The sequence below is a fragment of the Hemiscyllium ocellatum genome, chromosome 46 (assembly GCF_020745735.1).
Source record: "Hemiscyllium ocellatum isolate sHemOce1 chromosome 46, sHemOce1.pat.X.cur, whole genome shotgun sequence".
Lineage (NCBI taxonomy): Eukaryota > Metazoa > Chordata > Chondrichthyes > Orectolobiformes > Hemiscylliidae > Hemiscyllium > Hemiscyllium ocellatum.
This window is the reverse complement of record NC_083446.1, coordinates 11,682,634-11,697,625: the sequence shown is the minus strand read 5'-3', so window position 1 is coordinate 11,697,625 and position 14,992 is coordinate 11,682,634. Positions and strand designations below refer to the sequence as shown.

Sequence of the window (14,992 nt, the reverse complement as noted above, 5' to 3'; positions counted from 1 at the left end):
TGTGAAAGGCCTGTCCAGTTCGCAAATGCCTTCCAGGTAAAGGGAAACCTGAGGGTCTGGGCCTACTTGTGTCTCCAGACCCACCACAACATGGTTGCCTCTTGACTGCCCTCAGAAATGGCTGGTGCAGTTCAAAGGGCAACGAGAGCCAGGCACCAAATGTCGGTCTTACTTGTGAGCCACGAACGAGTTATAAACGGCCCTCATCCTCCATTCAATCAGAGAGTCAGTCTGTTAACAACAAGCATTTTCTTTTTAAAAAGTGGATCTCATTTACAGGGGAAGCCTTAAACAGGATATGTGTGCTTGATGTCAAATATTGACATTTTGCAGACTGATCGATATATACAATTAGGCCATCAGAGCACTAAAGAAGTATAGATCCTAGATTAGTAACTAATGGTGTCTGACTCTCAGTGACCAGATATTCTTGTTGTTCTTGGCACATCTGAATCCCTGATTCCACAAAGTCTGACCCACCATCTACAAGGCACAAGTCAGGAGTGTGATGGAGTACTCCCCACTTGCCCCAGCAACACTCAAGAAGCTCAACACCGTCCAGGACAAAGTAGCCCCCTGTTTGATTGGCACGGCGCACACAGACATCCACTCCCTCCGCCACCGACGCTCAGTAGCCAGCAGGGTGTACCATCTAGAAGAGGCACTGCAGGAATTCACCAAGGCTCCTTGGACAGCACCTTCCAGACCCGTGACAATCTAGAAGGACAAGGGCAGCAGATACATGGGAACACCACCCTGCTGCAAGTTCCTGTCAGCTTCTCGTCATCTTGATTGAAACCACATTAGCCGTTTGGAAACGAGGGACGGGCAATAGATGTGTTGGGCATAGCCACCTTGGTGGACGTACTATGAAAGAATTTTAAAAAGCAATGCTTTGATTCCAGAAAGTGGTGAACTACTCAACCAGTCTGAACCCCAGCGCAAACGCCTTCACCCGATAACACGACCATATCAGAGGTCACCGTCAAGTCAGTCAGGGACACTTTTGAACAGGCCATTATTAAAAGGAATCTCACCCTCAGAGCTCTCTTCATTTTGGGTCACATAATTCCACCGACTGAATAATACCCTCACACACACATTAACTTCACCCCGCTCCCTCGGGAAATGCGCCTCAGTAATACTGTCCGAAACAATTTCCACCATCACCGTCAAAAACATTCAGAGGGACCCTCCAGAGGTAGCCTGCTCCAGATATACCTGTCCAACGATATCTCAAGAAGGTACCCTACAGAAATTTCCTCAGAAATACCCTCCAGCGATAGCATAAGAAATAAGTAGTAAGGCCATTCGGCCCATCGAGTCCACTCCACCATTCAATCATGGCTGGTGGGCATTTCAATGTCACTTACCCACACTCATCTAAAATGTCCTCCAGAAATACCCTCTTGAAATACCCTGAAAGATACTCTCCAGAACTAGCCCCAGAGATACCTCTGAAAATACCCGGAGTTATGTTCCAAAAATGCCCTCGGAGATGCCCTCAGAAACACCCCAGCAGTGCCCTCGGAAATATCTTCCAGAAACACCCCAAGAGACACTCTTCAGCAATACTTCCAGAAATATTCTCTAGAAATAGCCCCAGATGTACATCCCAGAAACACCCTGCACAAACTCTCCTCAGAAAGTGGGTATCACAACACACCCCTCCAGATGTTCATACAGCAATGACCCTTAGAAATCACCCCTCCCCACCCTCAATAGTTTCCCCAGTCACATACCCACAGTAAGACCCCTGGAATATCCTCACTAATGCCCCAACACTTCACCTTCCCTGAAAGGGCAGGGTGACAATAAGCCCGTCACAATGAACCCCTGAACTATTCCTTATGAAGGCCACTACAACTTCGGACAAGTGGCGTTTGTTTTGACGAGTGATTCGGCACCCAGTTGTGAGAGAGTGAGCTGATGAAACTGAAAACCTCTGAACAGGAAAGAGATGTCAGCTGGCTAGACCAAACAGATGCTAGTGCCAGGAGTAATGACTCGGAGTTGGCAGAGATAGCAGGCATTCCTAAGTACACGGAATTTCACCAAACAGGGGTGGGGAAATAAAAAGAGAGAAGGTTTAAATCGTTATTACCATACGGGCCAGAGTTCTTGGAGGGCAGCGTACAAAATAGCGCTGCAAGTTTGTAGTGTGTTTCAACGATAAACCAGTTGTCTTTCGATAGGATAACGGTGTTGTTTATCTTATGGCTTCATCACGCGAGATGAGCATTGCGTTTTCGCTGCCGGGTCAGTAATCCAGAGGTTTAAGATAATAATCTGGAGATTTCCCAGTTCAAATCCCACTTTCGAGAACTTGTATTCAGTTTTTAAAGGAAGAGGGGTAGTGTTTTCTTAAACAATGCAGCAGGTACCGCTCATCGCCTCTGAGGCTGGACCTCAGAATCCAGTCTGATTCTCCACTGGTCATAAAATAGTCCTCTGTTTGTGACATTATACATTTTGATTGGAAGAATAGAGGTGCAAAGGGACTTGGGCGTCCTAGTTCAGGATTCTCTTCACATTCAGCTGGCAGTTAGAAAGGCAAATGCAGTGTCAGCATTCATTTCAAGAGGGATACAGGATGAGACTACTGAGACTGTATAAGGCTCTGCTCAGACCGCATTTGAGATGTCCTGAGCAGTTCTGGGACCCTGATGGAGGGGGCCAGAGGCAGATTACAAGGATGATCCCAGGGGACGAAGGGCTCGTCGTATGAGGGGTAGTTGAGGACTCTGGGCCTGTTCTCGACAGAGTTTAGAAGGACGGGGTGGGGTCTGAGTCAAACGTCCAGAAGACTGAGAGGCCTGGAGAGAGCAGACATGGAGAAGGTGTTTCCGCCAGGAGGAGGGTCTCAGACCCGAGGGCACAGCCTCAGAGGGCAGCAACAACTCGTTAGAACTGAGGTGAGGAGAAGTGTCTTCAGCCAGAGGATGGTTAACCTGAGGAACGCCTTGCCGCAGAAGTCCTCGGAGGTCAAGTCATTGGGTGTCTTTAGGACAGAGATTGGTAGGTTCTTGATTGGTATGGGGATCAAGGGTAATGGGGAGAAGGCTGTTGCCAAGCACATCAGCCATGATCGAATGGCGCAGCAGACTTGATGGGACGAATGGCCTACATCTGATGGTCTCCCTTATGATCTTCGGTGCTGGAAGATTGAATCAAAGCTTTCTGGCCTCTGTCCTGTCGAGTCCCATCTACGTTTTACCTGCTTCAGTCAGGTCGCCTTAAAATCTATTAATTTCTCAGGGATTGGTGCTAGAGGTTATTGGGTTGTTCAGGCAGCATCAAGATGAGCGCTTTTGCAGTCAGAATTTTATTCCAATTTGTGCACGATGAGCTTCAAGCACCCTGATGACCTTTACCCCATCCACACCCAATTTCTACCCATTTAACCCTTGATTAACATCTCAAGTTCCATTGGATCTCAGGCAGCCCCCACCAGACCCTACTGGATAATCAAGGTTAGGCCATAGTTTACTCAGCCGGGGATTATACCTGAACCAACATCACTGAAACAAACTAGCTTGCCCTTGTCTCGTTGCTACTGGTTACAGCAGCTTGTTGTGCACAAGATGGCTGCTCCATTCCTTGGGAACGGGCATCGAGAGTGCGTCATTGACCGCCAAGTGCCTTGGGAGGGTGGAAGGCGTGACAGAAACGTCTCTGTAGGAAGGAGACGTGCTCTATCCCCCTCTTCCTCCCCACTCCTGGTCTGCTGCAGACTTGGCCCCTCCAAGGCAGCACTGCATCATTCACGGGACAGCGGAGGTCTGAGTGGGACGGGGGGCAGGGAGCCCTTCCAAGAAACGGAGCAACGGATGGTTTTTGTTTACTTCTGGAAGCGACTGCTGCGAGAGAAATGGGGGTGGGGTGGGGAGGCTGGCAAACCTTCAGGAAGACGGTACCGTTTGGCTGTTGTGCTTGTTACCATGGCGATTGTGTTCCATGTGGAGCGCAGCAGCACAGAAAAGTCAGTTGAGAGCCTCAAGGCCGGCTGAACTCTGGGAGCCATTTTGACCCGGTCACACACACACTGCCCTCAACTGGAGCTCGGGCACCAGGCATACTGTGTCACAGGGGCACGTCTGAGAGTGAGTCGGGCGGTGCTTTTGTATTTGAGGCCTGCTTTGTCTGTTTGTCTGAGGAGGGATGACCTAGCCATGGAGGGAGTGCAGCGAAGGTTGAGCAGACTGATTCCAGACTATGAAGAGAGACCAGATCAGTTAGGATTATATTCACGGAGGTGTTCAGAAGAATGAGGGGGGCAATCTCATTAAAAGAAACCTGTAAATTCCTGTCAGGATCAACGCATGAAGGATGGTCCCGAAGACCGGGAGAAGTCCAGAGCCAGAGGGTCACGTTCTTTGGGGCGGCACGGTGGCACAGTGGTTAGCACTGCTGCCTCACAGTGCCTGAGACCCGGGTTCAATTCCCGACTCAGGCGACTGACTGTGTGGAGTTTGCACGTTCTCCCTGTGTCTGCGTGGGTTTCCTCCGGGTGCTCCGGTTTCCTCCCACAGTCACAAAGATGTGCGGGTCAGGTGAATTGGCCAGGCTAAATTGCCCGTAGTGTTAGTTAGGGGTATGGGTGGGTTGCGCTTTGGCGGGTCGGTGTGGACTTGTTAGGCCGAAGGGCCTGTTTCCACATTGTAAGTCTAATCTAATCTAATCTAAGGATTATGGAGTAGGTTACATAGAATCCCTACAGTGAGGAAGCAGGCTATTCGGCCCATCGAGGCCACGCTGTGATCCTCTGGAGAGCAGCCCAAGAACACCCACCCCCCCCCACACTGCCTTCTCCCTGTAACCCTGTATTTCCCACGGCCAGTCCACCCTAACCTGCGCATCGTTGGACTCTAGCAGGTGCCCCACGCAGACACAGGGTGAACGTGCAAACTCCACGCCGGCATTTGCTGGAGGGTAGAACCGAATGCAGGTCCCTGGCGCCGGAAGGCAGTAGCGCCGACCATTGAGCCACTGTGCCCGCCCGGGGCTAAGGACTGAGATGAAGAGAAACATCTTCACCCAGAGCGTGATGAGAATTGTCTGTCACAGAAAGCGGTTAAGGCCAAAACATTAACCTCTGCCGCGCAGATTCGAAATGGGCTGAGAGAAAGGGAAAAGTAATTGCATTTTGGTAATTCAAGCAAGGGCACAACTTGTACAATTACTGATAGGGTCCTGGGTAGTGTTGTAGAACAGAGATAGCTCAGGGTTCAGGGACATAATTCTTTGAAATTTGTGTCACAAATCAACAGGGTAGTTAGGAAGGCGTATAGTACATTTGCCTTCATTGCTCCACTTGAGTAGATTAGATTAGATTACTTACAGTGTGGAAACAGGCCCTTTGGCCCAACAAGTCCACACCGACCCTCCGAAGAGCAACCCACCCAGACCCATTCCCCTACATTTACCCCTTCACCTAACACTACGGGCAATTTAGCATTGCCAATCCACCCTAACCTGCACATCTTTGGACACTATGGGCAATTTCCCACGGCCAATTCACCGAACCTGCTTATCTTTGGACTGTGGGAGGAAACCAGAGCACCCGGAGGAAACCCACACAGACACGGGGAGAATGTGCAAACTGCACACAGACAGTCGCCTGAGGCAGGAATTGAACCCGAGTCTCTGGCGCTGTGAGGCAGCAGTGCTGACCACTGAGCCACCGTGAGTCGGAACGTCACATTGAGGTTATACACGACATTAGTCAGGCCTATTCTCGGGGTACTACCTATATCATGTTATAAAACCATGAGGAGCAGAGAGAAAGTGAATGGTAAAGGTCTTTTCCCTCGGGTGGGGGAGTTCAAACTCAGGAGGCACAATTAAGATGAGAGGAGAAAGATTTAAAAAGGACATGAGGGGCAATGTTTTTACCCACAGGGTGGTTCGTGTGTGGAATGAACTGCCAGAGAAAGTGGTGGGTGAAGGTTCAGTTACAACATTTAAAAGGCATTTGGTTAGTTACATGAATAGGAGAGGTTTGGAGGGGCAATGGGCCAAGGTGGGGCGAGTTTAATTTGGGTCAGTGTGGACGGGTTGGGCCGAAGGGTCTGTTTGCGTGCTGTATGACTCTGTGGGAAGTGATTTTCCCTTCCTATAAAGCCTTTGAAACAGGAACACCCACAGTTATAAGGCTGTCTGATTGGCAGAATAGCCCGGGGGTGGGAGGTCTGCTGATGTCATGGCACAGCAGCAGTTCACTCCCCTGTCTCTGAGGAATGGACCTGGACCTATCAGGAAATCACTGTTGGGATGAAAGAGGAAGAGGACAGGGAGAACTGGGAGAACGTGTACACTGAACCGGCCAGAAATAATGCCTGACGTTAACATTGTAAACTTGATATGCTGTAATTACCCCCTCCCATTGGCAGCAGAGTTTGTGCAAGTAATTGAAAGATCAAAGACTGTTGCTGAATCCCCTCACGATCAGCGTCCTGGTTATGCAATTGACCAGAACCTGAACTGGACCTGGCGCATAAACACATTAGTTACAAGCGCAGCTCAGAGTTTAGGGATACTGCAGCAAGTAACTCATGTTCTGAGTTCGCAAAGTCTATCCATCGTTGACAAGGCACAAGTCAGGAGTGTGAGGGAATACGCCCCGCTCGCCCAGAATGGGGGGTAGCTCCACACCATCCAGGACAAAGCAACCTGCTTGACCTGTAAGTTTCTTCACTCTCTGTACCACAGTGTGCACTCCCTCTGCTACAGTGTGCGCTCCCTCTGCTACAGTGTGCACTACAGCAACTCAACAATTAACTGATTGCAGAGTCAAAGGAGTAGAGCACAGGCAGAGACTGTTCAGCCCATTGCAGCCTGTACTGGCTGTTCATACGAGCTAAATTTGTGCCAATTTCCTGCTCTGTCCACTGCCCCTTTCTGACATTTTCTGTGGATAGCTGTGAAACAACAGGTTGGGCTGATTATATTTGATAAGATTCCCCATGGTAGACTCATTCAGAAAGTCAGCAGGTATGGGATACAGGGAGACTTGGCTGTCTGGATTCAGAATTGGTTGGCTGACAGAAGGCAGAGAGTGATTATAGATAGAAATTATTCTGCCTGGAGGTCAGTGGTGAGTAGGGTCCCACAGGGCTCTGCTCTTTGTCGTTTTTATAAATGACTTGGATGAAGAGGGTGAGGGCTGGGTTAGTAAAATTGCCGATAACGCAAAGGTTGGAGGTGTTGTGGATAGTATCGAGGGCTACTGCAGGCTGCAGCGCGACCCAGACAGGATGCAGAGCTGGGCTGAGAAATGGCAGATGGAGTTCAACCTGGATGATGCATTTTGGAAGGTGGAACTTGAATGCTGAATATAGGATAAAAGACAGGATTCTTGGCAGGGTGGAGGAACAGAGGGATCTGGGTGTGCAAGTACATAGATCCCTCAAAGTTGCCACCCAAGTGGATAGGGTTGTTAAAAAAGCATATGGTGTTTTGACTGTCATTAACAGGGGGATCGAGTTTAAGAGCCGTGAGGTTTTGCTGCAGCTCTACAATACCCTGGTGAGACCACAGTTGGAATATTGTGTCCAGTTCTGGTCGCCCTACTATAGGAAAGATACAGAGGCTTTAGAGAAGGTGCAAAGCAGGTTTACCAGGATGCTGCCTGGACTGGAGGGCTTGCCTTATGAAGAAAGGTTGAATAAGCTCGGACCTTTCTCTCTAGAGAGAAGGAGGAAGAAAGGAGACCTGGTCGAGGTATGCAACGTAATGAGAGGAATAGCCAGAGACTTTTCCCCAGGGCAGGATTGACTGGGATGAGGGGTCATAGTTTGAAGATATTAGGAGGAAGGTATAAAGGAGATGTCAGAGGTAGGTTCTTTACACAGAGAGCTGTGAATGTATGGGATGTGTTGCCAGTGGTGGTGGTGGAAGCAGAGTCATTGGGGACATTTAAGTGACAGCTGGACATGCACATGGACAGCAGTGAGTTGAGGGGTGTGTAGGTTAAGTTACTATATTTTACATTAGGATTAAATCTCAGCACAACATCGTGGGCCAAAGGGCCTGTTCTGTGCTGTACTTTTCTATGTTCTATAAAAGAGACCAAGGAAGGGTTAGGAGAGATATGGGCCGGGTGCTGGCAGGTGGGACTAGATTGGGTTGTGATATCTGGTCGGCATGGACGGGTTGGACCGAAGGGTCTGTTTCCGTGCTGTACATCTCTATGACTCTGTATCAGTTTAGTTCATTTCTGATCAGAAACCAGGCCTTATTCCTTTCTGACTTCATGACAAAACTGTTCACTCTCTTGGCCAGAGAGGGCAATTTCAAAAGCTCAAGGCTCCTCAGACAGCACACTCCAAACCCACCACCATGTCCACCTGGAAGGGCAAGGGCAGCAGATACATATGGGCACACCACCCCTCTGTGCTGCTCCTCATCGAAATATGTCGCCGTTCCTTCAGTGTCGCTGGGTCAAAATCCTGGAATCCCCTCCCTCAGGGCATTGTGGGTCAAACTGCGCCACTTACAGCGGTTCAATATGGTGGGTCCTCCACCACCTTCCCACGGGGCATCTAGGGGCAGAGAATAAACGCTGGGCCCAGCCTACGACACCCACATCCCGTGAAAAAAATGTTAAAGTTGTGAATCATGTGTAGGTCAGACTGGGTAAGGGCAACGGACAATTCCTTTACAATCGACGTTTCATGGACAAAGGCAAAATTAATGCATTTAAATTCCACCATCTTCCATCACCCTATGAGAGAAAATAAAGTCTTCCCTGAGCCTGTGCTCAAAGGACCATGAGCCTAATTTACCCTAATAACTCAGCTCTGAAGGAGAGTGCCTGGATCCGAAATGTTAACTCTGCTTTCTCTCTCCACCCGATGCTGCGAGACCTGCTGAATTTCTCCAGCAGTTCCTGGCTTCCAACTTCTGCAGCTCTTTGGAGTTTAATTTATTTTCCCGGTTCATCCGATTCTCTCTTTGTGACTGAAACTGCCCATTCCCATCCTGTGTTCCCCCCCCCCCACCACCTCGTGTCCCGTTGTTCCAGGGATTCAGAACCCCTCCGCCACCCCACCCCAACTACATCTTTATCATCCGAACCCTGAGCCTGTCCTCTGAGCAAATCTCGCTCCGAGCAGTCTTGGATGGTGAAGGCAGGTGCCACACAGGGAAGGGAGCCAGGTGGTGATGGAACAGAAGAAGGAGTCTCATAGCGCTGTGCCAGACAAGACTAAACCTACTCTGTAACAAACGCTACATAGGCAGAAAGCTAGCCACTAGGATACACAAACACCAACTAGCCCCTAAAGGACATGACCCACTATCACCAAGTATCCTTACGCACAGAGGAAGGACGACTGGGACAACACATCCACCCCTGGGACAGCCGAAACAGAGACACGCACGGGAATTAGATTAGATTAGATTACTTACAGTGTGGAAACAGGCCCTTCGGCCCAACAAGTCCACACCGACCCGCCGAAGCGCAACCCACCCTACATTTACCCTTTGCCTAACACTACGGGCAATTTAGCACGGCCAATTCACCTGACCTAGAGGCCTGGCATTCCGACCCGAACTCCATCAACAAACACATTGATTTGGAGCCCAATTACCAACCTCTGAGGAAAAGGACTAGAAATGATATCGCCCATGTTTACCAGACCAAGGCGCATCCAGGTATCCCCCGCTCTCTGAAAGTAGAGCGTTCCTGTGAAATCTTTCACAAACTGAAATGGCGTAAAGCGAAGAAGCGTTCATTTATATGAGACGGATGTTTCGTAAAAGCGAAAACCATCTACGGATTTCTTTCAGTTAGCGAATACAGGTACTCATGTAGGTCTTTCATAAAAGCCAAGTGGCGTAAAGTGAGTGGGGGATAGCTGTAAATAGAAAGTGAGACCAAACCCCAGCGCTTCCACAGAGGCTCACTGATGATGTCACCGAGCACGGTGACGAAACGTCTGAGAACAAACCTACCAGCGCGGTGAGCGAGCCCTCAACCTGAACCTCAACCCGAGGATCAAACCGTCTCGAAAACGGCAAGCGTCTGTGACCTACCTGTACACCAGAGTCTCGTCCACCGAGGAGTTGTACTGAATCTGGTACATCCAGACCCGGCGCGGAGAGGCGGCGCTTGGCCAGCGCACCAGAGCGCCTGTGTCGGTCACGTCCAGCACGGCAACGGTTTCCTCATCCGCCTGGCCCTCCTGCACCTCCCCCTCCTCCTCGCCCTCCTCTGGCTGCTCCTCTGGGCGTCGCCGGGGCGGCCTGTTGGAGGTGGTGATGTCCGAGGAGCCGGGCCGGCGGTGGGGGGCCCGGGCCGAGCCGTTGCCGCCGTGGGGCAGGGGGATGATCTTGAGGTCGGCCAGGGCGCTGGACTCGCCGGCGGCGTTGGTGGCGAAGCAGGCGTAGGTGCCGTCGTCGGCCGCGGTGGTGACCAGGATGTCCAGGGTGCCGTTGCGGTAGGAGGTCACCCGGGACGAGTTGACCACGATCTTGTCGCCCGGCGACACCCAGTGGATGGCGGGCTCCGGGTCGCCCACCGCCCGGCACTTCAGGGCGGCCCGCTGGCCCTCGAGCACCCAGACCCGGTGGGTGTGGCGAGTGATGAGCGGCGGCTCACAGACAAACTCTTCTTCCGGCACCGACCAGAAGTAGCGGCCGGCCAGTGGGGGCGGGGCCGCGCACGTCTCCAGGTCGTTCTGCCGCGCCAGGCGCCGCAGCCAGAGCAGCTCGCAGTTGCAGTGCAAGGGGTTCCCGCCGAAACTGAGGGCCACGGGCGAGAGCGGGGAAGGCCCGAGGGGCGCGGCCTGGGAGCGGGCAAAGAGCGGGTCGGGCGGCAGCGTCCGCAGCCGGTTGGAGGTCATGTCGAGCCGCGCCAGCTTGCCCAACTCGCCGAAGGTGCCCGCCACCACGTGCTCGATGAGGTTGTGGTCCAGGTTGAGGGTGTGCAGGTTGACCATGGCGCGGACCGCACGCCAGGGCACCCGCTGCAGGTTGTTGAAGGACAGGTCCAGATCCTCCAGGGTGAGCAGGAAGTCGTCGAAGGCGGCGGCGCCGATGGTGACCAGCTGGTTGTTGTTGATGATGAGGTGCTGCAGGTTGACCAGGCCGCTGAGGTTGTGGTCCCGCAGCGCGGTGAGCCGGTTGCCGTCCAGGTGCAGCGAGCGCAGGCTCTCCAAGTCGGCGAAGGCGAAGGCCTGGATGGAGCCGATGGTGTTGCGGGACAGGGTGAGGTCCACCAGGCCGGACATGTTGACGAAATCCTGCTGGCCCACCGCCCGGATGAAGTTGTCGGCCAGCCGCAGCTCCACCGTGCGCCGGTCGATGTTCCCCGGCACGAAGAGCAGCCCCTTGTTGGCGCACAGCGTGCTGAGTGACTCCGACAGGTTCTGGCACACGCAGTGAAAGGGGCACGCCTCAGCCTGTGCTGTCAAGGCCCCGACCAGCAGGCAGCCCAGGAGGAGCCTTTGCATCGTTGATCCGTCAGGGAGACCTGTGGGCAAGAAACGCACGGGATTAGCCCGGGGCACAACCCCCCCATCCATCAGACCCAGGGCCAGAATGAGGCCATTCAGCCCATCCAGTCAGCTCCACTACTCAATGACATCCCGACTGACCTGATCATCCAAAGGTCCATTTTCTAGCCTTTACCCTGCAATCCTTGATTGTCTTCATATCCAGCTTCCTGCATTTTACCTCAACTCATCCTAAAATCCATTTTCCTGCCATTCCCCCCCCCCCAAACACTTGATTCCGTGATCATCCTTAAGTCCATTTTCCTGCCTTTTCCCCCAACCCTTGCTCCCCCCAATAAACCAGGAATAGATATCTCGGAATGAGTCACGGTGGACGTGACAGTACAATGAAAATGCTTCTTGACCCCTCAGGTCCTTTAGGGAAAGATTTCTGTTGTCTTTGATTTGCCTGACCTCCATGTGACTCCAAGGGTGGCTCAGTGGTTGGCACTGCTGCCTCACAGCGCCGGGGACTCGGGCGAGTGTCTGTGTGGGGTTTGCACACACTCCCCTGCGTGGGGTTTCCTCCTGGTGCTCCGGTTTCCTCCCACAATCCAAAGGTGTGCAGGTTAGGGTGGATTGGCCATGCTAAGTAGCCCGCAGTGTTCAGGGATGCGCAGGTTAGGTGCATTAGTTACAGAGGAATGGGTCAGTGTGGATTTGTTGGGCCGAAGGGCCTGTTTACACACTGCAGGGACTCTATGATCTCGATCAATGAGGGCCGATTCTTAACTTGGTCCTTGCAAATTGTTCAGTGCCAATTAAGTTCCTTGCCACCTCCTTCTTCCTGGTGGATATTTGGTGCTGGCTTTGTCAGCTCATCCCGTGACGTGTCAGAAGCCTGAGAGCACCTTCATGAAAAAAAAATTAATCTAACCAATGTCCGACTCAACTGAAATCTCTTCACGTCCGTATCAGAGTAGAGAGTGACTGCTTCACAAAGAGTTAATCCGGACATAATTCACTTCAAAATGGCTGACATGGTGACCGAGATGTAGCTTGGGGTTGGGGTTGGGGGGAGGTGATGTGGTGGATGCAGTTTTCAAGGACTCCCTTTGAAAGCATGGTGCGCAGGAGAAGGGCTGGGGGTGGGGAGGGGGTCGGTGAGCTGGTCAATTTGACTCAAAGCTGGTCAGAAGAACAGAAACAGTAATCAAGAGCGTCAGAAGGATTTTGTGGAGCGATCGGAAGTGAGGCATGCTGACCCTTGGCAGCAGAAAACAAAATAGGATTGGGTCGCGTGCGCGCGCCACGTGAAACTGCTGAAATATGTTGTGAAACAGCCTCACAAGGAGCTGCACTTAAATGGAGAGGGTGAAAGGTCCTATTTGGTGCTGAGATCTCCATCCGTGGCCACTTCAGTACTGTTCAGGTGTATCGGTGTGCCTTGCAAATGGTTACGCGTTAATTCGGGATGGTCTAACTTTCTATTTCAGTCTAGCAATTTACTCCACTGCTGTGTATCTGGTTAAAGATGGGATCGGGAGGGTTGGGAGGGGAGTTGGCGGGGGCTGGGGTGGGGGGAGCGTGGGGTGGGGGAAGGCGGCTGGGGATGGACGTGAAACGTAACTTCTCCTTCTGCCCAACCTGAGTCAAACTGTCCTGTCCTGAGGATCACTGGCACAGTCGGTCCTCCGCAGTAATTGTTCTTCAGGTCAATTGATCGGTGTCAGTTTTAAAATCGGAGGTTGGGAATTCTTTGTTTACAAAGGTGCTCAAATGGAATGACGGGCCAATTTCTGTTTGTGGAGTAGAGTCATAGAATTGCCGTGGTCTCGCCCAGCTCAGTGACAGAGTAGGTTCAGGGATATCAGTGACATTGGGGGCTGAGTGGCCTCCTTCGGTTTCCACCGACTTGTCAGTTTACCTGAGGGAGGTTGGGGGTTAACTGTGCTCAAAGATTACGCTCCACCATATCGTCCTCCATGCTCCATTTAGTCACCCCTCCCCATCTGTCATCTCGCCCTCCTGGAAAATCCCTCAGACTCAGGCATCCCCTCAGTTGAATCTGTTTGATGTATACACACACACTTCTCTCTCTCTCTCTGTCTCACAGATACACACACACACACACACACACACACACACACACACACACACACACACACACCTACCTCTCTCTCTGTCTCACAGACCTACACACACCTCTCTCTCTCCTACTCACAGACACACACACCTCTCTCTGTCTCACAGACCTACACACACCTCTCTCTCTCCTTCTCACAGACACACATTCACCTCTCTCTCTCTCTGTCTCACAGACACACACCTCTCTCTCTGTCTCACACACACACACACACACACACACACACCTCTCTCTCTCTCTGTCTCACAGACACTCACACACCTCTCTCTCTCTGTCTCACAGACACACACACACCTCTCTCTCTCTCTGTCTCTGTCTCACAGACACACACACACACACCTCTCTCTCTGTCTCTCTCTGTCTCACAGACACACACACCTCTCTCTCTGTCTCACAGACACACTCACACACCTCTCTCTCTCTGTCTCACAGACACACACACACACCTCTCTCTCTCTCTCTCTGTCTCTGTGAGACACACACACCTCTCTCTCTGTCTCACAGACACACACACACACCTCTCTCTCTGTCTCTGTCTCACAGACACATACCTCTCTCTCTGTCTTACAGACATATACACACCTCTCTCTCTCTCTGTCTCACAGAAACACACACACCTCTCTCTCTGTCTCTGTCTCACAGACACATACCTCTCTCTCTGTCTTACAGACATATACACACCTCTCTCCCTGTCTCTGTCTCACAGAAACACACACACCTCTCTCTCTGTCTCTGTCTCACAGACACATACCTCTCTCTCTGTCTTACAGACATATACACACCTCTCTCTCTGTCTCTGTCTCACAGAAACACACACACCTCTCTCTCTGTCTCTGTCTCACAGACACACACACACCTCTCTCTCTGTCTCACAGACACACACACACTTTCTCTCTCTCTCTCACAGACACACACACACACCTCTCTCTCTCCCTCTGTCTCACAGACACACACACACCTCTCTCTCTGTCTCACAGACACACACACACTTTCTCTCTCTCTCTCTCTCTCTCTCACAGACACACACACACCTCTCTCTCCCTCTGTCTCACAGACACACACACACCTCTCTCTCTGTCTCACAGACACACACACACTTTCTCTCTCTCTCTCTCTCTCTCTCTCACAGACACACACACACCTCTCTCTCTCCCTCTGTCTCACAGACACACACACACCTCTCTCTCTGTCTCACAGACACACACACACTTTCTCTCTCTCTCTCTCTCTCTCTCACAGACACACACACACCTCTCTCTCTCCCTCTGTCTCACAGACACACACACACCTCTCTCTCTGTCTCACAGACACACACACACTTTCTCTCTCTCTCTCTCTCTCTCTCTCTCTCACAGACACACACACACCTCTCTCTCTCCCTCTGTCTCACAGACACACACACACCTCT

The 14,992-nt window shown here is 51.7% G+C and overlaps 2 protein-coding genes across 5 annotated transcripts in view; one reads left to right on the top strand and one right to left on the bottom strand.

The window, feature by feature from the left end:
- LOC132836369 (pyruvate carboxylase, mitochondrial-like) overlaps nucleotides 1-14,992 on the top strand; it is a 721,522-nt gene that overhangs the window by 419,049 nt on the left and 287,481 nt on the right. The window lies entirely within an intron of this gene.
- The window catches only part of lrfn4a (leucine rich repeat and fibronectin type III domain containing 4a), a 28,965-nt gene that overhangs the window by 5,926 nt on the left and 8,047 nt on the right, over nucleotides 1-14,992 (bottom strand). Inside the window, exon 2 of the mRNA XM_060855344.1 lies at nucleotides 10,039-11,476. Coding sequence (XP_060711327.1) covers nucleotides 10,039-11,456 — 1,418 coding nt within the window. The 5' untranslated portion in view covers nucleotides 11,457-11,476. The remainder of the gene's footprint in view (nucleotides 1-10,038; nucleotides 11,477-14,992) is intronic.